At 39.9% G+C, this 26,524-nt stretch overlaps 1 protein-coding gene across 1 annotated transcript; it reads left to right on the forward strand.

Annotated features, from left to right (window-relative positions):
* The first annotated feature begins 130 nt into the window (after positions 1–130).
* LOC112555822 (NFX1-type zinc finger-containing protein 1-like) lies at positions 131–25,317 on the forward strand. The gene is made up of 17 exons (XM_025224348.1): positions 131–266; positions 3,343–3,610; positions 4,428–7,049; positions 13,022–13,409; positions 13,672–13,890; positions 14,459–14,644; positions 14,960–15,383; positions 16,139–16,343; positions 18,037–18,204; positions 19,063–19,288; positions 21,609–21,816; positions 22,142–22,278; positions 22,780–22,881; positions 23,104–23,314; positions 23,614–23,830; positions 24,321–24,520; positions 24,802–25,317. Exons 2-14 carry the CDS (start codon positions 3,564–3,566, stop codon positions 23,230–23,232), a joined length of 5,061 nt encoding a protein of 1,686 aa, XP_025080133.1. The 5' UTR covers positions 131–266; positions 3,343–3,563; the 3' UTR covers positions 23,233–23,314; positions 23,614–23,830; positions 24,321–24,520; positions 24,802–25,317.
* The last annotated feature ends 1,207 nt before the right edge of the window (positions 25,318–26,524 follow it).

A 26,524-nucleotide genomic window follows, 5' to 3' on the forward strand; every position in this document is an offset into this window, starting at 1 on the left:
TACCATGCGTGCTACTACAGCGTCCACACGACACCACCGTGGACGACGACTACTACTACGTAGGACGTGTTTGTTGTATGGTTACCGTCCAGATATTGGTTGCCTGAAAGCTTCCACGTGAAATAAGACAAAAGGTTCTTGCATGGGATCTAAAAATAGCTTTCGTGGAAACTGAAAGTAGAAATATTCCGTGGAAAGGGATTGCTGCGGGACGTTTCTTGCTGACCATTGAGACCCGATTGATGCAGTGGCAGTGCAACAGTCAAGTAAGTATTTCAGTGGTTGACTTCCTTCTTAGAGCTCAATATCTACGATTGTTGATACTTGTAGAGTCATCATCTTGACTCCAGGGTCATCGTAAACTCTTGTTGTTTGTAAATAAACTTTATCTGAGGCTGATGTTCAGTAACAGCATTTAACCGGCTTTGTACGCAGTTGTGTTCCCTCTTAGTGGTGGCTCACAGGGGAGAGGACATATAACTGCCAAGTGTGTTGCACGATTAGAACTGTAATCACAAGGATCAAACAGTGCACACTACGATACCGTTTCCTTAGGTGACAGAACTTTTTACAAAGAGATTGTAAGTGTTTGATGATGTTTTTAACCAAATAGAATTCAAAATGGACAGAAAGATACTGAGTATTGTATCGAGGTAGAAGGTTCAACAGCAAACATAACATGTTAGACACAAACATAATCACATTTTCGAGTGCATCTGCATCCCTACACTAGTTATAATTGTGGCCACGAGGGTGAGTCATTGCCATTGTGTGTGGATTTTCCTGTGTCAATGCACCAAACAATCATGTTTCGAAACAAAAAATGAACAGCTCTTTAAAACGCATGGGTAACTTTTTGTTTAATCCAGCATGGATCTGTCTAAGACAGATGACCAGGTATTTGTGTCCGAGTGGAACGCATTTACACCTTCGTACGAATTTCAGCGACTACCATTCAGCCTCTGCAGTACATCCCTGACTTTCCAGCGACTATCCCAGCATGAACTTGTATTACACTTGTATATAGTCGTGGTCCCAGTGACCTTAATTTGCTACAGCTGATCATTTTGCTTGATGAGGATTTCGTGCATGCCGCCAACCTCCAAGAGCTAGAAGATAGAGTGGTTATAAGGCTTTCTGGAATGTTTTATGGGGTACATCCTTCATAAGTTGAAGAAGAAAACTAGAAGGGCTGATATTCCATGTCTATCACTGATATATGTATACACCACCTGTTGGTAATGAGGGGGAGAGCATGTGTTTTACCGAGCCAGCAACTAAGGCTAGATCACGGCAAGGCACCAGCCACCTGCTGGGGGAGCTGAGGAGGGGACATTGGTGTTATATCACACCAGAGCAGCCTGCTCTGTAAACAAGGTACCACACAGAACAATGCATCCAGGACGAGATCTGAACCCATGACGGCCAATCCTCACTGTATTTGTGAAATGCGTGCATCCTTGGTGTACACCCACCGTCGTGGGAAAGAGCTCACCCACTGGGTTATTGGAGAAAACCGAGCTTCTGGAGTCGTTATACAGTGCCTTGATGGTGCGTACCAGAGCTTCCTCCACATCGAACGAGCGAAGTACATTCCTTAGCCCCTCGTGCCATAGGCTATGGAATGCCTCCTTATATTATATAAAGTTATGGTACATGCCTGTTTCTCAGCAAATATCTCCTCTGCCGCCGGTGTAAGGCGGTTTTGGATCACCTTCAATATAACTTTACTTGGTGACTGATCAGGCTGATCGATCGTGATATAGTTCGATCTTACACTACCTCGAGTTGCCTTTGTTAGGCAGGGGTACGACCGGTGACTGCGTCCATTCTTATGGACACAATTGTGCAGATCTTCCGGCACAGACAGTTTGCTAAGCGTCCTCACTATCTCTTCTCCACCCGGTTTGATCCTCTCTGTTGTTGACATTGTCTACCCAGAGAGGCTTTCCTCTCTTTAGGCTCTGAATATAACTCGTTCAGCCTCTGCGTGTAGGACTTGCAGGTCCTCTGTTTCAATGTTCGTTTCCTGTGTATCTTGGAGGATGTTCGGGTCAGCGGGTAGTTGTAAAGCTCACTGCAGTATTCCGTCCAGCGGTCTAGGACAGCTTTGCCATCCGAGAACAGGCAGCCTTTACAAGTTTCGATCCTGGACGTTTTCCGTTTTCTGCTGGCTCTCATTGGTGATGGTCTTGAACAAGTGGAAGGTCACCCGGTTGTCGCCCAGACCACTTCGCCATCGACCTCATGTACCGCAGCTCTTCACGACCCAGGCCGTCTTGGCTGTCTTCATACATTTCCTTCATATGATTGATCATTCTCCCTGGAGGCAGCAGCTGTCGGCTTACACCAGTATAGAGTTGCTCAAAACAGAAGTGAACTATTCAGTGCATTAGAGTGAAATTCTCGCTCACAGACTGGTAATGATAGAGGTTTGTCTGTCTTTTATGTCTGTTGTTGTGTCTCTAGCTGGCTACTTGCTGACAAGTTTTGGTCTGTCATCAATATGTTTGTTATATACATTTTTATCAGTTTGAATGTGTACTTTCAGTGTTTTGTATTCTGAAAATGTTTGTAAAGCGCATTGGCAGTACAGTGGAGATAGTGGCTATCTAAATGTGCATTACTATCATCATATCGAGGTATCGCCAAAGCAAATCACATGTTTGCGTTCAGTAGTTCATCAATCAAGACCTGACTCCTTCTAGAGTTTTGCTTTGTTCCAAAAGCTGGTTTTATTTTTCCACATTCTCTTGGGTTTGGTTGTTTCAAACAAGCCTGATTCTGGTCCATTATAAAGGTTTATCCAAGGTGTTTGATAATTGTGAGGTTATCGCTCCTTCATGAGTCCCAAAATGTTACTACTGCAATAGAAACCCCATTTTCTAAGTTGATGTGTTAACTTACTACATATACATTGCACTCTGTACACATATATTTTATGTGTTACACAGACAAATTTTGTCATCGGGTACAATGGTCCATCATAGCCCCGATGACTACCTGATTTATCAGGGGAGGTAGGAAAGAGAGGATTGGGTTCACCCTCTGCACACCATGCACTCTAGACACAGCAAACCACTCATGTTCACTATGACCTCTAGGCTGCGGACTTCACCTTTTAAAAACTTTTTTCACCTTTGTAGACATAAAATAGAAACATTGTACCAAATGTACAGATATATTGCACTGTATTTAAAGTTAGTATTGTACTTTGATTACATATATGTTGTATATAGACATATGACATATTGCAAACTTTTTACCTCAACATTTATTATTTTTTAAAAAGTATAATATTCTGTTTGATACTGAATATGGGTGATTGGTCGATTGTTGCAGGTGACAAGGAGAACCAGCAGAGTATTCATCAGATGTACAAATAGACAAAAGGAACCTGTAGAGCCATAAAAATAGACAAAAAGAACTCATAAGATGTTAAAATAAACAAGAAGATTTGGCTGAGTGTTCAACAGATATAAAAATAGACAATAAGAAGCAGCAGAGCATTTATCAGAGGTTTCATCAGACATCAAACAAAGGACAGCACTTGCTGATTTGACATGGAAGAGGAGGAAGCTATTGACCTTCAACCAAAGTCTCATAGAAGGTAACTTGCATTAACCTGTGTGCATGTTTGTGTGTGTATGTGCATGCATGTAGATATGCACATATGGATGCACCTATATGAACTAAAAGCTATATACTTAGAGAACTTCATTCTTATGCCTCTGTTTGAATTGTGCAAGGATGTAAAGAGACATGCACACACACTCTCACAAGTACCTGTAATTACGAATAAAAAAACACTCCTCTGTAACTGTAAACAAAAATATAAACATTAAAACAGTTCAGCTTTGAAAATTGCTAATTGTTGATACAATTTAGGAAGATTGTATGATAATACAGATTTCTATAATTTACTGAATTTACACTTAACTATTGCAATGAACATAAACAGTAGAAGTCTTACAATAAACTGCTACTAGGAACACAAACACTATAGAAGCCATAAACTGAACTATTTCTATGAGGACAAATTGCAGAAGTCATCCACTGAACTATTGCTGTGAACACAAACAGTAAAGGCCATACACTGAACTATTGCTATAAACATAAACAGGCCCCAGTGTTTGGAATTCTCTAAGCTGCAGCTTTAAATCCACCCTCAAAACCCATCACTTTAAGAAAACTTTGCCTAATCAAGCATGCTATTCCACTCCTCAACTCTTTATTCACTTAGTTCATGTTTTTGCCATAGTGTCATCTGTTAGCTAATGTCTATGTTTATTGTATGGTTAACTGTTTGTAGTCTTTCGCATGCATTTCATTCGGCTTGTATCAACATGATCGAGTAAGTGGATTTCACTTTTTGAGTAAATTCAATTATTATTGTGACTTACGATAACCCATTCTTATGTCAACAGTCGTCGGACCAGGCCCTTAACCAAAGCTGGCCTGAGGGAGCTGTTAACAGAAAAACAACCTTATGAAATAATCTTACGATTAGCTAGTGCTGATGGTGGCTTGGAGCAACTTGTTGCTAATGTTTCTCTGAGCATTGAGGAGATTGTCCTGCTGATTTATGTCCTAGATAAGGCCCTGATCCCATCATTGCTAACATTCATGCGTGATAGCATCAAAGACATTCTTGACAAGTTCCTTAACAGTGATTTCCTGAATTTCAGCTTGTTTCATTTAGTGCAAAATCAGCTTGACAAACAGGAGTGTAAAATTGAGATTTTGAAAGGAACTTTGAAAATTTTGCGTCACTTACTGGACATCTGTCCAGACACTGCATTCATTAAGATTGTTGCTTTTCAAAGCTTGCTGAGGGAGAAGATCAGCGGATTGCCAGGTACCCTTGATTCTGAGCTGCAAACAGAGTACCAGGCCTTTGAAGAACTGTTTAAATATCATGCATCTAAGAGAAACTTTCAAAAAGACCCCAAACGTGAAAGATATCGTGGATTTAGAGTAGGAGCAGATGATGAGCAGGCACAGTATAATTTTCGCGACTTGCCATTGATTCCCACGCAGCAGGAATTGACTTCTGATGAAGAAGTTTTCTTAAGATGCAATATTATCAACGGCAGATATGAAAACATAGAGCAGTACCTTGACACGCAGTTTCGTCTGTTTCGTGCAGACCTCATTCTTCCACTTCGAGAGAGCATTGACAAGTTTCTTGGTAGCTGCAACCTGCAGGACACAGCTGCTGGATGTCGAAAAGTGAATGTTTATCGGGGGGTGCGTGTACTGCGACCTGTGTGTACAGAGCGCAACATTGCATACCGCTTGTCCTTTGATGTCTCAGCTCTGTCATCTGTGGACTGGAGGACAACTCAGCGACTGAAGTATGGGTCACTGCTGTGTCTGTCACATGACAACTTTGCAACATTTATTTGTGCAGCTGTTCATGAGCACGAGCCAAATCTCTTGCTCAATGGGCTGGTTGATGTTGTGTTTTTGCTGGAGCAGGATGAACTGCATCATGTGACTGAAATGTCTCGTGACACGCGCTTTGTCATGGTGGAGTCACCGGCATATTTTGAGGCATATCGTCATGTGCTGCAAGGACTGAAAAACATGAACCAGCACACTTTTCCTTTCCAGCAGTATATTGTTGACTGTCAGATTCAAGTCCACCCTGCACAGTATCTCCAGAGGGGGAATTCAGTGAAGTATGATTTTCGACCACTGTTGCAAAAAGGATTTGTTGTCAAGGATACCCCTGCAGACCTGGGTGGAGCACTTAATTTGGAGGATGTTGAAGGTACAGTAGAGGTAATATCTGAAAACGAATGGCCCAATCAGGAGGATTTGGGTTTGGATGCTTCTCAGCAGCATGCACTGTACTTGGCCCTCACAAGGGAAGTTGCTTTGATTCAGGGACCTCCAGGCACAGGCAAGACATTCCTGGGTCTGAAATTGGTATTGATGCTGCTGCACAATGCTCATGCTTGGCAGGATCCAGAACAACGGCGCCCCCTGCTGATTGTGTGCTATACCAATCATGCTCTTGATCAGTTCCTGGAGGGACTTTTGGACAATTTCTCAGGTACTCTTGTACGTGTGGGTGCACGCAGCAAGAGCGAAAAGCTCCAGGCACATAGTCTTATCCACTATCGCACACGTGCACGGCAGAACAGGAAAATTCCCATGGAAGTGTATGAGGCCCGACTTCGAGCAAGAGATGAGCTGAGATCAATGACTATTCAGATCCATGGGATGGCTGCAAAACTTGAGTTAGCGGAGCAGGAAATCATGAAAGAGTCTTTTCTGGAAGACTTCATTGGCGGACACAAAAAATCATTCACAACACGTGGCCAGGAGGACTGTGGCATACTGTCATGGCTTGGTCTGGACAAGGTGAATGAACGGCTGCTGTATCAGGCCCAACATCATCTCCAGAAGCTTCCTTCTGCTAGACAGCTGAAGTCACAAACAATACGCAAGACAGTTGCTCAGACAGCAGCACCTCATCCTGCTGCTAATGATGATGATGAAGAAGAAGATGACGATGATGATGATGAAATGATGGAGGATCTGGCAGCAGCACTGAGAGACAACCAGCAGCAGAGACAGCTAGAAGAAGATCTGTTTGATGACTTTGATTTTGAGATGGAGGATGATATGCTTGAGGCACGGGAAACACAGGGAGAGAAATTTCACAGAAAGATGCAAGAACTGGAGTTGTCTGCTGCCAATATGCGAGCAACACAGGTGGCACTAGACATCACAGGATTTTGTGATGAAGGAGCAATGACTATTCCAGATGAAGTAAAACTCAGTGTCCCTAAAGGGGAACAAAAGAAATTGTCAGAGAGCTATCGTCGACTTAGGAGCAACTTTAAAAGACTGCTTCAGAGCAAGCTTCGTGATACAAACATGATGTTCCTTGGAGAGGCTGATAAAGTGACAGACATTTGGAAATTGAAATCACCTGATCGGTGGCGATTGTACAGGCACTGGGTGGACCAACTCTGCCGCCAGGCACGTGGTGAAATTCGGGATTTGGAGCAGACATATTGCAGAAAAGCTCGCAAGTAAGTGAATATTAATTACTGACCCTCACATAATTATTAACAATTGTACAGATCAATAGCAGCTAGCTTTTAACCAGTCTGCATAGGCCATAGGGCCAGTTGGAAGTGCAGTGGCTAAAGCGCCTGTCATGACAGTGAGAATTGGGTGTCATAGCAGATTAGTATCTTGGCTCTGACATATCTCACCATGTGACACTGTTTACAGGACTGACAGTGTTTTTTTTCGAGGTACTTCAGTTTCTTTCACCCTTTTTGAGTGAGTGTGTGTGTGAGAGAGAGAGATGGAGTGAATAGTTATAATTTGAATGATGGTGAATGAATTTTGTAAGACACATTTGATGCCTACTAATAATTAAGTATGTGTTTATGCAACTTCATGAAAGTGCTTTGAGTGTGTCCTTGGTGGAATCAAGTGTTCTATCAATAAACATTTATTTATTATTGTTAATTTAAATGTTTTTTATTTTAATTGTAATTTAATTATTGAGCTATATTATGATTTTTCTGCTTGATAAGGAGATAATACAGCAGTAAAAAGTTTTACTGAAAGAGTCCTGACAATTGACTGGTAGTTTTAAAAATAATTTTAAAATGATAACCCTCATTGAAAGAGCTAATGATATATAGTTATATACTATTAGACAGTAATGGACATATGGACAGTGAACAGCTACAAGGTGTTGCACTGCTGTTACACAGGATCTGATCTTTAAGTAAGATCTTCACAGGTGAAGTTGTCTTGTGCCAGGGCAGTTAGGGGGGATGGCCGGATGGGTAATTTATTGATGGAGATTGTAGAGGTGATAGTTGTTTATTGAATAACAAGATTTGAAGAAATTTCTGTGTCGCTCAGAAAAGAAAAAAGTGAATTAATTTGCGATGAATGATAACTGATCATTGAACTATCAAAGTCAAGAATTTGCATATGGCTATCTGTGACAGGAGCACAGTTGTCTGCCACTTTGGAGCATCAGTAGATTTGCCATAAAATATTTAAAATAGAGCCCCTACCACTCTCCCCATCCCAAGTAAAACAAATTGGATTTCAGAAAAAAATTGACTTGCTTTATTCAGCATATGCTACAAATAAGCTGATTTGATGTGCGCAGAATATAACTAATGGATACTTAACTTCAAAACATCAATAGCCAAAGAAACAAGTCATCCATTTAATAAAAATTTTAATATGTAATATTTTCAGTAGTACAGAGAGCTGATGCATGTTGAAGTGGTAAGTGACAGGGCTTCCTACTTTTTAACAAATAAAATGTTTCCTGTACATATATGAGGAGGAAAAATTACTCTGTTGTACATGAAGATAGAAAAAAGTCAAAATATTGTTCGGTTAAAAATATTGGGGTTGGGGTTGTTTTGTTTTTTTTAGGGGGGGGGGGTACCAGGAGGAGTACTTGGTGTTTCTAATACAAATGTGAAATATTGCAGATCATATGAATATTGTCCCAGCCTGCAAGAACTCTTGGGTCCCTCATGGGACCTCTTCGGGAAGAAAGTTGGGTCCCTCTCGGGTTTTGGAAGCGGGACCCTAAGGGGACCTCGTAGGGAATTCCCACGGGTTGCCATGTTTTCCCACGAAAGACCCACCCACCTTCCCACCGATCGCCCATGAGAAGTCGTGTTTTCCCATCAAATTCCCCACTCCCACTCCCCTCTTGCTGCATCCCTCACCCTTTCTCACTTTTACTTACACTGGTACACAGGCTTGCACACCATGAAGAAAACATTCAACAGCTTTTCAAAATCTCGTTTCCTCACAACCCATAAATAGTAGGCAAGAGATATCATTAAACAATTTTATTATTTACAACAAAAAACTATTTTAACAGTTTACATTATTTAAAGCATTAAAGTTGTTTTTGAACATAAGCATTCATCCAATTATTTACATAAAAATTACAGTCAATAATTTTTTACCCCATGAAAGTTATTTTTGAAATAATTATTTATAACATAAAGTCAAACAATTTACATAAAAGATAGAAAAATATGACACCAAAAATCGATCCATGAGTGGTGGAATCCCTGTAGAAGAAAAGAAAAAAGTTACAATGTATTTACATATTTTGATTTTTGCTGTGTAAGTAGAACTAACCTCTGACATAGATGAAAGCTTAACTCTTTCTTTATGCACTCAACACAGGTGGCCGCTCACTTGTTATGCAGTATTCACATTGGGCTGATGCATTGTTGTAATTTTGTTTAGGCCTATCCAGCTCGTGGTTTAAAAGAAAAACTTAATAAATAAGATAGTTTAGGTCTTTATGAACACAATTATCTCCCTTACATGACGAAGGACGTATGTTTGAACGAAAGTGTCGCCGATATTCTATACTGGTGTCCAGACACTTAATCCCCAGACACTTAATCCCCAACGCTTCAACCTTAAAATGAAATTTTAACTATAAAAATTATGAAGCCAGCGAAAAATTTAATTGCAATTCAAATAATTATTTTCATATAAACATCACAATAAGTTTTACAATTAAAATACTTTAACTAATGTTGTAGATGTTCAAATGATGTTGAAGTTAATAGCATGATTTAAATATTATTAATGTATTTCAATATTTATTTTAATTGTAAAACTTATTGTGATGTTTATATGAAGGTAATTATTTGAATTTCAATTAAATTTTTCGCTGGCTTCATAATTTTTATAGTTAAAATTTCATTTTAAGGATGAAGCGTTGGGGATGAAGTGTCTGGGGATTAAGTGACTGGGAACCTTCTACACTACCTGTCCTTTTCGATGGTACACATTGTGAACATCATGCATCTGAAACGTCAAATAACAAAAGAAAGAACATCCCACAGGATATTCCTGCTTCAGATGAAAGAGAATTTGGCCATGAATGGTGTAAAAATGGTTTTCATCTGCTCCCGAATTTTTTGTTTGAAATGTGTAAAAAAAAAAACATTTTCCAAACTTCACATAATATACCTAATTTTGGTTGGATTATCATAAAAGTGAGTTCACGAGCAAGATTACGGTAAAATTGTTCCACTTCTACACATTTTGATCTGTCATAATCAATTTAAATTGCTGTTCTATCTTGTTTAGTTATTTTTTAATAATTTTTTGAAAAAGGGTAAATTCACGCGTACAGGGGGGGTTTGACCGCCTTTAGCCTTGTGTAAAGAAAGAGTTAAAGCTTTCATAAATCTACTAATTACTAGTGAGATTACAAGAACTTGAACAAGAGTCGAATAAAAAGATTTTTAAACGGTAATGTCTTGATGGCCATTTGTGTGTATAAGAAGTTTTGGATAATATCTGAAAGTAACCAATTAATCTTTAGTACAAAAAGTAAAGTAAATAGGCCTACTGAATAAATCCACGAAGAATAAAACAATGCTCACATTAATAATTTTAACTTGACAAACTCATTTTGTAATTCCACTCACCATTAGATGGCATCACCCTTCGAATCATTCCTCAATCCATGTCTCTTGGACTGCAGCTGTGCACAAATAGAAATTGTAAGGTAGACTTAAATGCTATTGTACACAATAATAAATTTGTAAATGTAGAGAAAATAATACTTAGATTCACTATTTTTTAAAATTGTTCGGAAACTTTGTCCTTTTAAGTTCATATTGACGTACACCTCAAAGAAATCAAAACCAAACAAAAACTACACACCAATTAATATACTTCTCAGCTGAAGTGACTGGAAACTTTTTCCCCTTTGGTTCCACTGAGCCAACTCTGAAGAAAGCAGCCGTTTTAAAATTCTCCGTGCACGAGAGGTGCTGAGCCTGTTAAAAAAAATCTTTAGTTGTTTCCACCATGTAAAATACTACAATACAAATGCAAAATAAATTAATTCACTGGATTGGGTAAGTTTAAGATATAATGCTGAACCCTACTCCACTGATGAGGGATCAATGGTTGCATGATGAATATAGCTACAAACCAGACCCAGTCTCTTAAATAAACCCTAGTGGGACTTCAGAGAAAATAATGGCATTAAGTGACTCAAATCACCAATTTAATTAAGAGTTTAATCAAAGCTATTCTTTATGAAAGTAAAACAATTTTAGTGGTCATAGTTAATAGACACACACAGACTGCTCATTTTGACATCATGAAAAGCAAGTGACAGAATTATTTTATAAATAAAATCTATGCATATAAAATACTACATTATTTTGTACTTCATAAAATGTGTATTATTTGTTAATACAAATATTACACTGACCACACATTCTTGTCAGGAGAGTTAACCTGTAAGCCGATGCTATGCCTGCCTGTTTGTTAAATGGTTTATCAAGACTGTAAAGCATAACATACATATTAACTGATATATTAGCTAAAGCTAAAGGTAACATTTAAAAAAGGTCTCTAGTACTAACACATTATACTTAAATGACATACCACTTTTGTTCTAATTCCTTTCTTCGTCAGCTCCTCTTTCCCCATATTTTGAAGAAGCAGGGTGACCTGATTCAGTTTGTGAACTACATTCTGTAGTGCTTTGCTGTGCTCATCAACTTTGCTGAGAACTCTGTTCAAAAATGTATTTGAAATCAAAATATTACTTTTAGTCTTTAAAGTAATGACAAAACAAAACTATGGATGCAAGTCTATTGACAATTTTTTCAATTAACAGAAAATGTTTAGATGGATACAATAAGGATGTGCATGTAGACCATTAAAAACACAAAACCTGTGCTTGTATAGTGATCCTCATGAAATCATAGAGGGAGACAAAATAAACTTACTGGTAAAATTCACTGAGCCAGACCTACAGTCAGTGTGATCTGCAATTAAAGATTGTTATAATTAGTTCTTTTTGTAAATCATGTAAAATAAAATGAAAAAATGGCATGCAGCATTTTAAGAGAATAGAAAATATATGTGATCAGATAAGTGATTGTTAGAAAAATGACAGATTTTGACAAAGTTCATTGCATAGCTTTGGATTTCATACATTTTGTTTTAATTTCAAAGTGTATAAGTACAAAAATAAAATTCTTTCTTTTGCTTTGCAATAATTTTCCAAAATTTTAGTTGTTCAGAAAGCAATGTGATTGTCTTGTTGCTTTCCCCTAGAATGCACCAAGACGTTTGGTAATCGCAGCACCGCTGTTATTGAGAAAGCAGACGACGAATTTCAAGCATGACTCAATGAGTTCATGTCATAGATTTCAACTTCGAAGTTAATCATCAATAATACGAGAGAGAGTGTGTGTGTGTACTTTACCTCTTGACTAGTTAATTTGAACCCATCATGCACTGTCATCTTGCTTCTGCCAATCGTATTCGCGCTCAACATTTCGTTTCTGTAATTAGTAAATACGTGCAATTAGTAGGCAAGAGATACGATTAAGCAATTTGATTATTTACAACAAGAAGGATATATGGTTAAACCATTTAAATTATTTACAGCACATATAGAAGACAGCGTCATGTAAAAGCGACTTGCTAGCGGATGTAGTATGTGTGAGACCTGCCGGGTACAACACGTGAAACATTTCACAAAAAGCACTACAATACTTATATATGATCATAAATTATTCATGACTATCCACTGTTATAAAGTATAGTTGTTTTAATGGCATCTTTCACTTAACTTTATTAAGACTTACTTCAGAAATCGGCGGTGTTTCACTTGAAGATGGACGTACAGTTCAAAATGTCTGCGCGCCGGTCAAAGCTGAACAGGCCGATGTGACCTCTGATTAACCCCGTACCTTGTCGCAGGTACACGTGGGGAAACAGAGGGGGGGAGGTGGATGGATGCGACACGATCACGTGGCTACCAAATCGAGAGCGGCTGAAGAAAAAAAGCGCGATGGACGCGTCAATTTAGGATCGAATTACACGCTTCCCATCCCAAAGTCTCACTTCCCTATAGGGGCCGTTCAAACACCCAAAGCCCATGCACGCTGGGGTAATCAAAGTGAAGAGAATGAAACACCATCCTTTTATCTTCACTGTCCTCTTTCAGGTATGAGGAAACTTTACAACAAGAGGATCGTGCAATCCTCCAGAATGCAACCGTCATTGGGATGACAACTACTGCAGCTGCTCGTCACCAGGGGGCGCTCCAGGCTATTGGGCCCCGTATTGTTATAGTGGAAGAAGCAGCAGAGGTTTTTGAGGCGCATGTTGTGACAACACTGAGCAGAGAATGCCAGCATCTCATTTTGATTGGTGACCACAAACAGCTGCGTCCCACTCCAGTTGTATATGACTTGGCTAAACGTTGTGGCCTTGACATTTCTCTCTTTGAGCGCATGGTAAACAACCGCTTCCAGGTTGGCTGTTTGAATTTCCAGCATCGCATGAGGCCTGAAATTTCCTTCATGATGAAGCTGCCTGATCTATATCCTCAGGTGAAATGTGCTGATGCCTTTATCAAGATACTTCATTTTACTTGATTAGCCAACATCATCTCTCACCTAATATACAAGTACTTTCTTAACTTACATCTGTTTCTTACTAAAGGTGTGACAATCAAATTCAGCGCCTTCAAGTTCTTGCTTATAGGCAGCTTTAAGTATTTTTAAAAAATGTGACACCATCAAGAACAAGATTAACCTGCATCATACCATTATGAACTATTATTTTGTTATGCTAACCTTTTTTTCTTTGCAGTTGGAAGATCACAAAATCGTCCAGCATTATCCACCCATCTGTGGTGTTGCTCATAGTGTGTTCTATATCAGCCACTCCCGAAGTGAAACCCATGATGAGGAGACAAGGAGTTACAGTAATGAGCATGAGGCCACTTTCCTGGTGGCTCTCTGTGCTCACCTGCTGAAACAGGGCTACAAGCCAGAGCAAGTGGTTCTCCTTACACCTTACTCTGGCCAGGTAAGACTGAGAATTGAGAAACAGTGATTCTGTGAAAAAATATGTATTTCTTGATGAATTTAAGGAAAAATTAATGCTTGAAGAACAGTAAAGGAAGCAGCATAAGAATTGAGATGATTATATGAATGGATAATTTAGATGACTTGTCTGCAAAAACAGATTGTGAATGAATATGAAGAGTGGGATGAAAGGGGGTAGAGATGTTTCCAGACTGAAGGATAAAATCCCTTGGTGAAGCAGCAACTTTCTGTTCTGCAATCAAACTGCACTATACATCCACCAGGAGAGGAATAATTCATTTCATGTTTATAGTTAGAACTGGAGGGCAGAAAGAATATCATTTTTCTCAGACTTCCTCACAGACCTTTGTCAGAGATCTGCAACTGTGAACTAATGGAGACATTTGTCCCATGATGTGAATTTTAAGTTGAATGATTTCAAGACATGGGATGACCTATGAGAAAAACAAACTGACATAATGGAGATTATTAACTGCAGATTCACTATTACATGAATAATGTCCATGACATGAATGAGTAATGGCATGCTATTTCATTTTCATCAACAGATTCGCTTATTTGGAAAGTTGATATCAAAAAAAGGATTGAAGGGTGTTAGGATCAGCTCAGTGGACAACTTCCAAGGAGAGGAAAGTGACATAGTTCTTCTCTCCCTTGTACGCAGCAACTCTGATGACAGCATTGGCTTTCTCAAGTTTAACAACCGCATCTGTGTGGCTCTGTCACGTGCTAAGGTATCAAGTTGTTTTTTTCCAAATTTGCATCTCAAGTGAAATAGTTTACTGAAAGCCAGATCCTTTTGGAGGATACTTTTGAAGTTCATACACACATGTACGTATATTATGTGTGTGTGGGAAAGAGAGAGTAACGGAAAGGATCCTTTTTGTGCTTAGCTGGTGATGCTTTTTTGTAGTAGGGCATTAGGTCTACTTGCATTTGTTAGGTGTGTCTTGTCTTCCGATATCTAGTTGGAAGCTATTTATGATAATATATCTATAGTCAGTTACTGTGCTGTGTGGCTTAACTATACCTCCTTGCTCACGGTACAGCAAGGTCTTTATGTGATTGGCAATCTGGAGCTGCTGAAGAGATCCAGCACCCTTCTGGAGCAGGTGGTGAGGCGGGCCGAGGGACGAAGAGTGTATGGTAATGCCCTTCCCCTTGCATGCAGCAATCATCCAAATGAAAAGAAAATCTCAGTTCAAAATGCAGACGATTTCAAGCAGGTTCCAGAAGGTGGGTGTAAGAAACGGTGTGATGTGCGTTTAGCATGTGGCCATGTCTGCATCAGGATATGTCACCCACAACAGGATCATGAGGGGCAGCCATGTAACCTCCCTTGTGCTCAGCAGTGCAGCAGGTGTGGCAAGAGATGTTCAGCTGATGATCATCTGTGTTCTGGACATGTTGAGTGCAAGTGTACCACAGAAATAGAGCTTCCTCGCTGCGGGCACGTGCAGCCAGTATCGTGTGGTAAGCAGCTTGATGTAGATTAAGGGACTTGGTTGATCCTGAGAATCTGATTCACACGTGACTGCATGAATGTGTGACTATAGCATGCACACACATTCTCTCTCTCTCATGCACATACAGAACATGTATACACTCACTCAAATTCACTTCTGAGAAATAAGAAGAAAGGATGAGAGGGTGAGAGAAAAATATATCTGCATTAATTATTAGTTTTATGCATTTCTCCATTTATAATTTTACACACTTGTGCAATATTCATTTTATGTATTTCTGCATTATTGACTTTTATGTATTTCTACATTATTAACATTTGTGTATTCCTGTATTACTGGTTTTGTATACCTGCAAAACAAGTCAGAAACAGATAGATGAGTGAGTATAGCTTTAGGATCTGAGACCAGAGGTACATAGTATATATACTTGGATACCCAAATGGAAAACTTTCCCCATTAACCTATCTATTGAATTGATCCCTGGCCATTTTAAAATGGTTGGGAAAGTAAAGCCAACTCCAAAAGAAATGCTAGCCCTGGGGTAAGCACAGTCTCTGACTGCTTCCTCTCTAAAGATCAAAAGTTCATGGGAATGCCATTAGCAGTTGTTACTATAGCAAGTCGTCTGGGTTAGATATTATGATGGTGCACCCCATGCACACACACACACACACAGAGTCAATTGCAATTTTTTCCCAGTCACTGATACTATGATTAATATGGTGGCAATTGTCTAAGTCATATACCATTGGCTTCTTGTAGGAGGAGACCCTTCAGTCACTGTGTGTCAGGCTGAGTGCAAAAAAATTATGACCTGTGGACACAGATGTCAAGCAAAGTGCGGTGAGCCTCACACATCTGCATTACAGTGTCGAGCTATGGTGCAGTTGACTGGACAAGCCTGTGGCCACCAGTTTGAGGCAGAGTGTCGCCTGAGAGACATTGCTAAATGTTCAGCACTATGCGGGTATGATATGTGCATTTATAATGCCATAATATCATCTTTATAGCTTTCCCCATTCTATGTTAATCAGTTATTTCTTACTCTGCTGATATCTGCATCGGCAAGATGGCATGGTCATCAGTTTTCATGTCAATTATTTCCCAGCTCTGGCAGTGCACTATTGAGTATTAATATCAGATATAGAATGGTCATCTTGTTGATGTATGCTTCAGATAGAGTATGGTACTCCAGCATGAGGAATCGTGCATTGTTAACATGAAACAGAGAGTCTGAAGAAGGCACTAAGAGACTGAGACCAGAACAATCAGAGCTTCGCCAGGATATATCATGCACTGACCACATTGCCATCATCCGTATCATCATTGAGCAGTCTATTGAGTGGCAGTCCTCCCTCCACATAACTTTTGTGGACTTCGAGAAGTCATTCGACATTGTAGACAGGGACGTCTTCTGGAGGCTGATGATCCACTACGACATTCCACCTAAGGTCATAAACGTCATCCAAGGGTTGTACAAAGACTCGTCCTGCCAAGTTATCCCCAATGGCAAACTCACTAAACCTTTTGTAGCGAAGACCAGCGTGAGACAGGGTTGAATATTATCACCAACAATCTTCCTGATGGTCATAGACTCGATTATGTTCAAGACAACCCAAGACAACAACACCGGTATCCAGGGGACCTTCACCAAACAGCTAGAGGACCTGGACTTTGCAGATGACATTAGTCTTCCATCTCATCTGCAACAACAGGCACAAACCAAACTGAGAAAGTTATTAGAGGAAGAAGAGAAGACTGGCTTAAAGGTCAACATAAAGAAGACCGAAGTGATGAGAATCAACAATAAGAAGGAACTCCCAGTCCAACTTCAGGGAGAGAACTGCCTTGAAACAGACCGCTTCATGTATCTGGGGAGCATCGTCAACAAGGACAGTGGAAGATGATGACATCAAAAGCCGCATCAACAAGGCCAGGCATGCTTTCAACGGCCTTGCCCCATCTGGAACTCCCGAGCATTGTCCTTCAGCAGTAAGATCCGCAGCTTCAACACCAATGTGAAAGCAGTCCTACTCAGTGGTTCTAAAACCGGACAAATGCCATCAGCAACAAGCTGCAGACCTCTGTCAACCCATGCCTACTCCTTATCATGGCAATAAGATGGCCTGAAAAGATCTCCAACAGCAGCCTGTGGAAAAGAATCAACCAGAATGCCACTAGCCAAGACATCACAAAGCACAAATGGGGTGGATAGGACACACCGTGCACAAACCAGCTGACACCATTGTCAGGCAGGCACTTTACTGGAACCCTCAGGGGAAGAGGAGAGTTGGGAGACCAAAGCAGACTTGGAAAAGAACAGTAGAGAGCGAGACAAAGGACCCTGGAACCACATTTGCTGAAGGGGGGCTGCCCTATACCGGGTCCGCTGGCGAGGTGTTGTTGCAGCCCTATGCTCTTCAAGGGAGCAACAAGGACTGAACTAAATTAACATGAAAAAGTGGATTCAAGCATTACTGATTACATATTTTAAAACAAGTTGCAAAATGTCATTATTTGCGTGACCACGAAACAGCAATTTAAAAATTGATGTCATCATCACACTGGAACAGCTACATTTCAGTTAGTAAACATTTCATAGTGGAAAATTGTATAAAACTTAGAAAAATATTTAAATGATATGATTGCTCTGTTTCTAGACAGGAGCTGGTTTGTGGGCATGTGTGCGCGGGAACATGTGGTGGATGTCAGCAAGGGCGACTGCATGTGCCATGCAGTCAGAGTTGCCGGAAAGTTCTGGTGTGTGGCCATGACTGTCAGAGCTCTTGTTGCCAATGCCCACCTTGTGGGAGGAAGTGTGAGAATAGGTGAGTGCTGCTTTGAGTAGCATTTTTTAAGCCGCATGGTATCAGTGCAGAAATAATTTTATCTTCAAATTTACCAAACTGGTGAGCATTATGAGACCACACTGCTGTATGCAAGTGAAAGGATGTAATAGGTAGAAGCTTTTTTTTTTGTTTATTGGGTTGCTTGCAGAATGCCTATTTGAAAAATGAGTTCACAAGCCGTTGGAAGAGAAGCAGTGCAAATCCAGCAATAAAATAGTTTTAAGATGTTCTAACTGTTTGTCTTCCTTCATGAGTTGCAAAACCAAACACTTTACTTTTAAAGAAACACTGCGATATTCTTCAGCTGAAAATGATATAACGGAAGATAGATGTCTACTGCATGTATACACAAGCACCATATCAGATGTACCAAGTTCTTCGTAATCTGTGTTAAAAGCAGTTCAATATATAACGAAATAGTTCTTGTCTCGAGATGAAATTTTCATAAGTTGCTAGGATATACATGGTCATGAAGCAGAGAGGATAAGCTCACTACACAGTGTGTAGTGACTGTGAGACCTCTCACCAGCAAACTTGTATGAAGAAATCATTATGACAAGATAAAGGAGGCAGACAATGGTGGGAAGTCTTTGTAAGGTAGTGTGTAGATGTCAGGTGCATACAAAGAAAGAACAATTAGTGGTAAATGCACACAAAAAACACAGATCAAGAGAAGAGGTAGATCCATGAACAAGACAGGAGAGAGAGTAGTTCCCACTAATAATTTTTTTTTGCAAAAGCTTCTTATAAATTCTCAAATTTTGGACAATGGAACAGAATGTTCAGTGACAGTGACATGAAATTATCAGCACATTCACCACAGCATTTTTTAATCAGGTGTGTGCACTCACGATGTGACAAGCTCTGTGGTCAGCCTTGCAGACCTTGCATCATGCCGTGCAGTTGGAAATGTCAGCACAGACGCTGCACCAGGCTGTGCTGCGAGCCTTGTGACCGCCAGCGCTGCAGTGAGCCATGCCCCAAGACACTTGACTGTGGCCATGCCTGCATTGGTCTGTGCGGAGAACCTTGCCCCCCTCTTTGTCGGGAATGTGATAAGGAGGTACAGTGCCATTGTCTTTTCTTCTTTATACAGTGGAACCTCAGATTATAACTAACCTGGTCTGCCAGCATTTTGCAAAACGAGCTAACATTTTAAAAAACTGTGAACTTGGTAAGTGAGCAAGATCACGTGAGCCCTTCTCCTCCCTCTTTCACACGTTTATCACACGCCATGTCTCAGTTCCATATAGAAGGACTGACTTTAAATTTGTGTTAAAGATGTGGATCTTGATGTGTAGAGACAAAGCCTTGGAGTTCCAGATAGGGTGTGGAATGCAAGCCTGACTTTGTTTATTCGGCTTCTTACATCTTCATCTGTACCTCCATCTTTGTTGACTATGCTGCCAAGGTAGGTGAAGTGGTCAAACTCTGTAATACATTCCTCATGTAGTTGGAGTGGGACTTCTTTCTTGTTGTTGACCCGCATTACCTCCGTCTTCTTGATGTTGATGGTCAGACCAGTCATTGCTGCTTCTTCTGCGAGCCGAGTGAGCTTTGTCTGTGGGTGTTGCTGCTTGTGGGACAACAGGCTGATGTCATCCACAAAGTCGAGATCCTCAAACTGCCTGGCGAAGGTCCACTGAACGCCTTGTTGCTGTTAGAGGTTGTTCTTCTCATGATCCAGTCAATGACGATCAGGAAGATTGTTGGTGAGAGCAGACAACCTTGCCTCACTCCAGTCGTTGCTACGAAAGGACAATAACGTAATCCCACACCAGCTGCTGCACTGTGTCAAGTCGCCTTTTTTGGGTAGCTTTACTAGGTAGCCAAGCTTCCAGTCTGCTGGAACTTGCTCCTGTTCTCAAATTTTCTGCAGCAGGGGGTGTAGGATCTCCACTGCGGCTGTTGGGTCTGCCTTGAGTGCTTCTGCAGGAATGCCATCTGGGCCTGCCTACTTGCCAGAATTCAAAGGCTTTGATGATTTCTGCCTTGGTTGGTGGGTTGGTGTTCACTTGGCGAAATGTCCAAAGCAGTTGCTGGTGGTGGTCGGTTAAGTATTTCATCAAAACGTTCCACCCATAGTGATCTTTGCTCTGCATCCTCGGTAAGGACTCTGCATTTATTCTTTATGGGCCTGCACTCCTTGGTTATTTTCCTTCCTGACAGAATTCTTGTAATTTCGTATAGTCTCTTTGTGTTATTTGCCCAGCTGCTTGTTCTGCCTCTTCTGCCATCCTGTGCGAACTGTCTCTTGTTGTCTCTTGCACTCTTTACTTCTCGGTTTATCTCCCAGTACTTTGCTCTGAGCTCTTCTTTTTTCTGCTGGTCTTGACATCAGTTGATCTTCTTTAGCTCTTTCCTTTCTATCTTTTACCAGGTCCTTAGAGTCAGCCATTCCTTGTGCTGTTTTCCTTTTTTCCCCAGAACTGGTATGCAGTTGGTCATCTACGTCTCTTGTACTCCTGTCCAGTGGTTAGCCACTGTTTCTTCCAGGAGTCCCTCCAGTGCTGCAAAACTGTTTTTAACTTCGCAGTTGAACTCTTGTTTTCTACGGTCTCTAAGAAACTGCACGTTAACTTGTGGTGTGGTCTGTCTGATGTGTCATGGAGAGACCTCAGCTTTATCTTCATGGTGACCACAAGCAGGTGGTGGTCTGTGGCTACATCTGCACCTCGCTTTACTCTGACATCCAGCAGACTCCTTCTAAACTGGCAATCAATGATGATGTAATCCATCTGGTTTTCTGTTTCTTCTAATACAAACTTAAAGCAACTAGCAGGTGATACTATGACTGAGAGTTTAATCTACAAGAAGGCAAAGGCCTCTTACACCGACCTCGTAAATAAACTGCTGTATGTACGTCAACAGAAAACAAAAGAAAGTTTTGATGCAAGCAGGGGATGGTTTAATAATTTTAAGAAGAGAAGCAGCATCCATAGTGTTGTGAGGCATGGAGGGATGAATAAATATTTTTTGGTTTTGAAACGAATCGTCGTCGTTTAAATTATTTCTTAATGGAACTTTGCATTCGATATATTAATAACAATAAAATCAAAAATTTGTAAAGTGCATATACTCACACTCCGAAGGAGCATGCTCAGCGCCTAAGAACAAGACCAAGACATGGACACAGGAAAACAAACGAATAACACATGAACTAAGAATAAACAACAGCATTAATGATGAATAAAATCAAATACAGAAAATGCAAAGAGGAACCAAATAACAAGAACTGAGAGTAACATGATATTGCAACAGGTACTTCATATACAATAAGTGCACTGTGTCTATCACCCTGCTAAAAAGATTTTTATAGGAAAAAGAACTCCAGGGTAGCCACTGTTCTTTCTGCAGTTGACATTCTTTTGTTTTGCTGGCAGGAACTGGATGACTCTTTCTTTGGTGAGCCAGAACCAGAAGACAGGTTTGTAGTCCTGGAGGACTGTGGTCATGTTTTTGAGGTGACTCAACTGGACAGGTGGGTGGATGAGTACAGCCGTGGATCTGTCGAAGGAGCGGCTGACAGAGAAGTAAAACTGCCGCTTTGTCCACAATGCAAAACTCCTATACGCTGCAATCTTCGCTATGGTGGGTATTGTGTACCATAAGTGCTTGAGTAACAATTTTCTGATAAATAGTGTTTCTGTGATTAGTGGTGTTTAGAAAAGTCTATAATGTGGCTAATGTGATGATGTGTTGGACATGGTCAGTGTTACTCAGCAAGGAATTAAAACTAAAGTTATCAAGGTGGGTGAGAATGAAGAGATAGTTATGATGATCTGACTCAGCCAAAACTACAAAACCCATTGTGATCTTATAACGCTGTGGCTAAGGTAGTATTACATGATAGCTTCACTTGTGTTGTCTTTTTATGGCAAAATCCATGGAAGTAGTGTCCTGTGATTCTATAAAGGTAAAGAAGTCAAAACTGCACTAGAACAAATAGAGGAGGTGAAGAACCGTTGCCGTGGCAACCAGGAGCAAAATGATATATTGTTTCGCAAGGTAGAACAGGCTCGAAGCCAGCTGCCTGCAGAATTAAAAGAAAAGGTAAGAAATTAGCATTTTAAAATGAGATTAACATGAGCATAATATATCCTTGATAAATCTGAAATAATGCATCAGATTATGAGCTTGCATATTTTCTTTATTGAACCAGCAATATTTTTGGCTAAAACAGTTTGGTCAGTAGTGTTCAAAAGTCTAAGAGTCTGGTTTGCTTTATTGGATCAGTCCTGTGTAGATATCTCTTTGGACCTCATAGTTTCTTGAAAGCAAAGACAACATAGGGAGAGTTTCATACCTTTTCAAAGTTATAGCAATGGAGAGTTAAGCAATCTTGACAACTCAGTTTGAGGTCAAGGCTATGAAAACAAAAACAACTAACTGACATTGGCATCAGGATATGTAATGACTATCTGATTAGTAACATAGCTTCCTTGCATATCAACAGTAAGCTCATGTGGATGTATAAAAGTTTATTGTACCTTATATAGTTCATTGGTATCCTCATTTAACTGATCTGTCTTATTGTCTTTGTCTCCTATACAGGTCAAACCATTTTTTGAAAACAAAGGTTTGTTTGAATCGCGCTTGGCAGCTCAGTTCTATCAGCTAACTCTTCTAACAGACCTCATCCAGCTGCAAAGACAGGTAAAACTTGAATTTGTACATGAGCTGTCAAAGTCACTTTTGACGACAGTATAAAACAGAACATGCTGGACATTAGCAGTAAAAAGCATTTTCTTCAAGATGTTTTTTATACATTAAACCACACTCTCTGTTGTGGCATGACAGCAATTGTTTATTTCATGTTTGATATCCAGGTATTCAAAGAATGCAACTACTTCAGAGGACCATAATTGTCTCTTTCAGGTCAGCAGCGCAAAAGCTAGATGGCCTGGCCTGGCTGATGCATTACAACACTTTAGAGAGCGACCTTGCTCATATGGTAGAGTGGTTATTGCTTCCTCGCAGCGTCTTGACCACTCAAGAACAGTTTGATGCCCATCAAGAATCTCACCGTCTTCGCTTACTGTCTTATCTTCTTCATTGCCGCCATACAATCTCCACTGATAACATCCAGGTCAGTTTCAGCATATGCAGCTATATAAAATTGTTTGGCTTTGTACCAGATTATGAAAAATTCTCATTTGTATGTGAAACTGAATATTCTGCTGCTATTAGCATATTTTGGCAGTTGTGAAACCATGCTAAAGCCAGTGGAGCAGTCGTTCTCCACCCCCCGCCATCCTTTAACAAAGCTTGTTGCCTTCACATTTCCAAATTTTTCATTAATCTTGCTTTTACATGTTTCTTCATACCAAAAAACTTTATCCAATACATAAATGAACTGAACATAAAGACGTGACAAAACAAAAACAGGTTGAAAAAAGACTGATGCAACGGCTCGTGACCAACATTCGAGTTCTCCAGCAAGGAAATTCTCCTTCTGAAAATGACCTAGATGAAGGGAGAGAAGTGCAAACTGCATTGCAAGAAATTATTAAAGACCCTTACAGTCTCTTGACAGATGAAGAGAGACGAACAATTGTGCAAGCAGTGAGCCTTCCTACGGGACACTGGTATGCCTGCGCTAGAGGTGAGTACCACTGTTCTGTATTTATGAGTTCTTATGTATTGCAACCCATGTTTTTTCCAATCTGAGATGTGAACTGCTGGTCGTTTGCAAATAATATATTTTTCTTTATCTTTTTGTTGAATAATAGGAAAAAAAAACACACAGAAAATATATGGATATCATTATTGTTAAGTTTTATGAACACATCTAATAATAATAATGTAACATTTTTAAAGCGCATACTTACACTCCAAAGCACCTAAAAACAAGAATGAAACATGGACAGCACTGAGGGACAGGAAAATAAAAAAAAACAACATATGAACTATAAAAGAATAAACAACAGTACTAATGAAAAATAAAATACAGAAAACAAAGAGGAACCAAATAACAAGAACAAGAACAGAGAGCAATATAATATTGCGAAAGGAAAGGGTGTGAAAAAGGACTAGCATGGTGGGAAAGGGTGCCAGACACAAGACAAGGAAGTGATGATTGCATATTTCCACAGGCCACTATTATGTTGTTGGAGAATGTGGTCGCCCATTAGAAGAGGGAAGATGCCCTGAGTGCCAAGGTGCAATTGGTGGACAGAATCATGCACTAATAGAGACGAATCGTCATGCACCAGAAATGGATGAGGCTGAGGGTCCTGTATGGAGTGAAGAGCGAGACTTCCAACTGGCCATGCTTCTGCAGGAGCAAGAATATGTGAGTAGTTCTATATTGTTTCAGCTTTCATTTACTTTGAAGTAACTTCATGAAGTACAACATGAATTCAAATCGTTGTATTGGCTACAGCAGCAGCATTGTTTTTGGGGAGGGGGTGACATTTTAACACTTTACATTAGTCCATGGGGTAAATGCACCATTGAGTAGACTTAGGGGACATTCCATGGTTAGCTGTTAGTGGTCATAGTGTTTCAACTCAAATATTTTGTTGAGTGGCATTATCTGCAGATTTTACTTCATGACTAAATTTGTTTTGACAGGGAAATTGGCGATAGAGCAGCTTTGATACCTGCAAGAACCTCCTACACCTTTGCCCGTGTTTGTCAACTCCGAGTACATATTCTGTGAAGTTTCAGAGACAATAAAATACTAATTCTGTAACCTGTATTAGAGATATATGTAAAGTTAACACTCAAAGCATTATGACTAGAAGATTGCAATATTTCCAAACCATTAACAATTACCAAGTTAACTTATTGCAGACCTGTAGCAAGTGACTTCCCAAGAGTTGTTACATCAGCAAAGCATCTGTGAAAATCACGTTAGTAATTCACTGTTGGTCTGGGGAACATACAAAAACGCAGTTAGGCTATATGGCTTACTTGGAGAATTCTATAAATAGGGTTCGGATTATATTCTCTTTTCTCACCATCTACTTTTTGGCAATGGTCTTTTTCTTGACCAGTGGACTGAATCAATAACACAACCTTTACATAAAAAAGACGATGCTAGTAAAACAGAAAATTACCAAGGCATTTCCCTAGTAAATGTTCAAAGCATAATAGGCAGACGAACAGTACTCACGAGGATCACACTTGAGACTCCCACATTCAATCCCTCCCTTCCACAAAGACATATCACATATGGACAATGGATGTCCTTCTAAGCAGTGGAACTCTCTTCCACATCACATGCACCACTCGGACTCCAAGGCTACATTCAAACTTTCCCTGAAAACATATCTGTACTATCCTAGCAGTACTGTATTACTAACGACTCTTTACACTGTTTACCTATATATTTTACTCTCCCTGTCCACTGTTATCTTTCATCATTACTGACCTGTGCAGAGTGCAATCTATCTTAGTCATGATGCTGCACTTTATTAGTTTCCATTATTATTATTTCATAAAGATTTACGAACACATTCTTCAACAGGACCAAAGGTGACAACACATGCAGCTGCTTGAACATCACTCAACCCTAAAGACTTGAAATGATGCAGATTTTGCTTCAATTGCATCCAGAACTAGAAATGTGAAAAATACTAGAATTATTTGGCTTGTGCTGGCACTTCTGCAATGTGAATGTCATGTTGAACTAGTAGTCTGCATTATTTGTAACCTTAACATTCTTATAAGGTCTGTCAACTGAACTTACACGCATTGTCATTTTAATTTAACAGCAGTTTACAACAGAAAAACAGGTCTGCCATAGACTCAACACGTACTTTTAAAGTATTGTTGTTGTCTCCTGAAATTCTCAAGTTGAAAGCCTTTAATTTTTATCACTAGCAAACAAAGTCTAGTTGCCATACATAATATAATTAGATATGTGTAAACAAGTTTGTTATAAAATTATGCACGAGTACGATTTTCATTTTATCTGCTTGTTTACTATGTTTAATCCGATTTAGAAACTGCTTCATTGCTTACACTGTATTTTCATAATGGAATGGCGTCGTTACCCTGGTGTGGGAAGCTCAAGTCCACTTGTACGGGTCAATGCCTAACAATAAAGAATGCTTGAACATAGCCACAATGATCCAACATCAAGGGGGAACAGGGATACCCCAAAAATCCAGGAGAGGCAACCTGGCCTCCGAGTAAGAAACTATGTGCTGGTAAGCAGAAGTCTGTCTTGCGGAGACCTATGGAATATACTAGTGAGCCCAGTGTACTGTGGAGAAAATTTATACAGTGTGGTGGACGGACTGAACTGTGGACAATTTCCTAAAAGTAAAGTCTGACCAGAAAGATAAGT

Source organism: Pomacea canaliculata, linkage group LG14 (genome assembly GCF_003073045.1).
Source record: "Pomacea canaliculata isolate SZHN2017 linkage group LG14, ASM307304v1, whole genome shotgun sequence".
Lineage (NCBI taxonomy): Eukaryota > Metazoa > Mollusca > Gastropoda > Architaenioglossa > Ampullariidae > Pomacea > Pomacea canaliculata.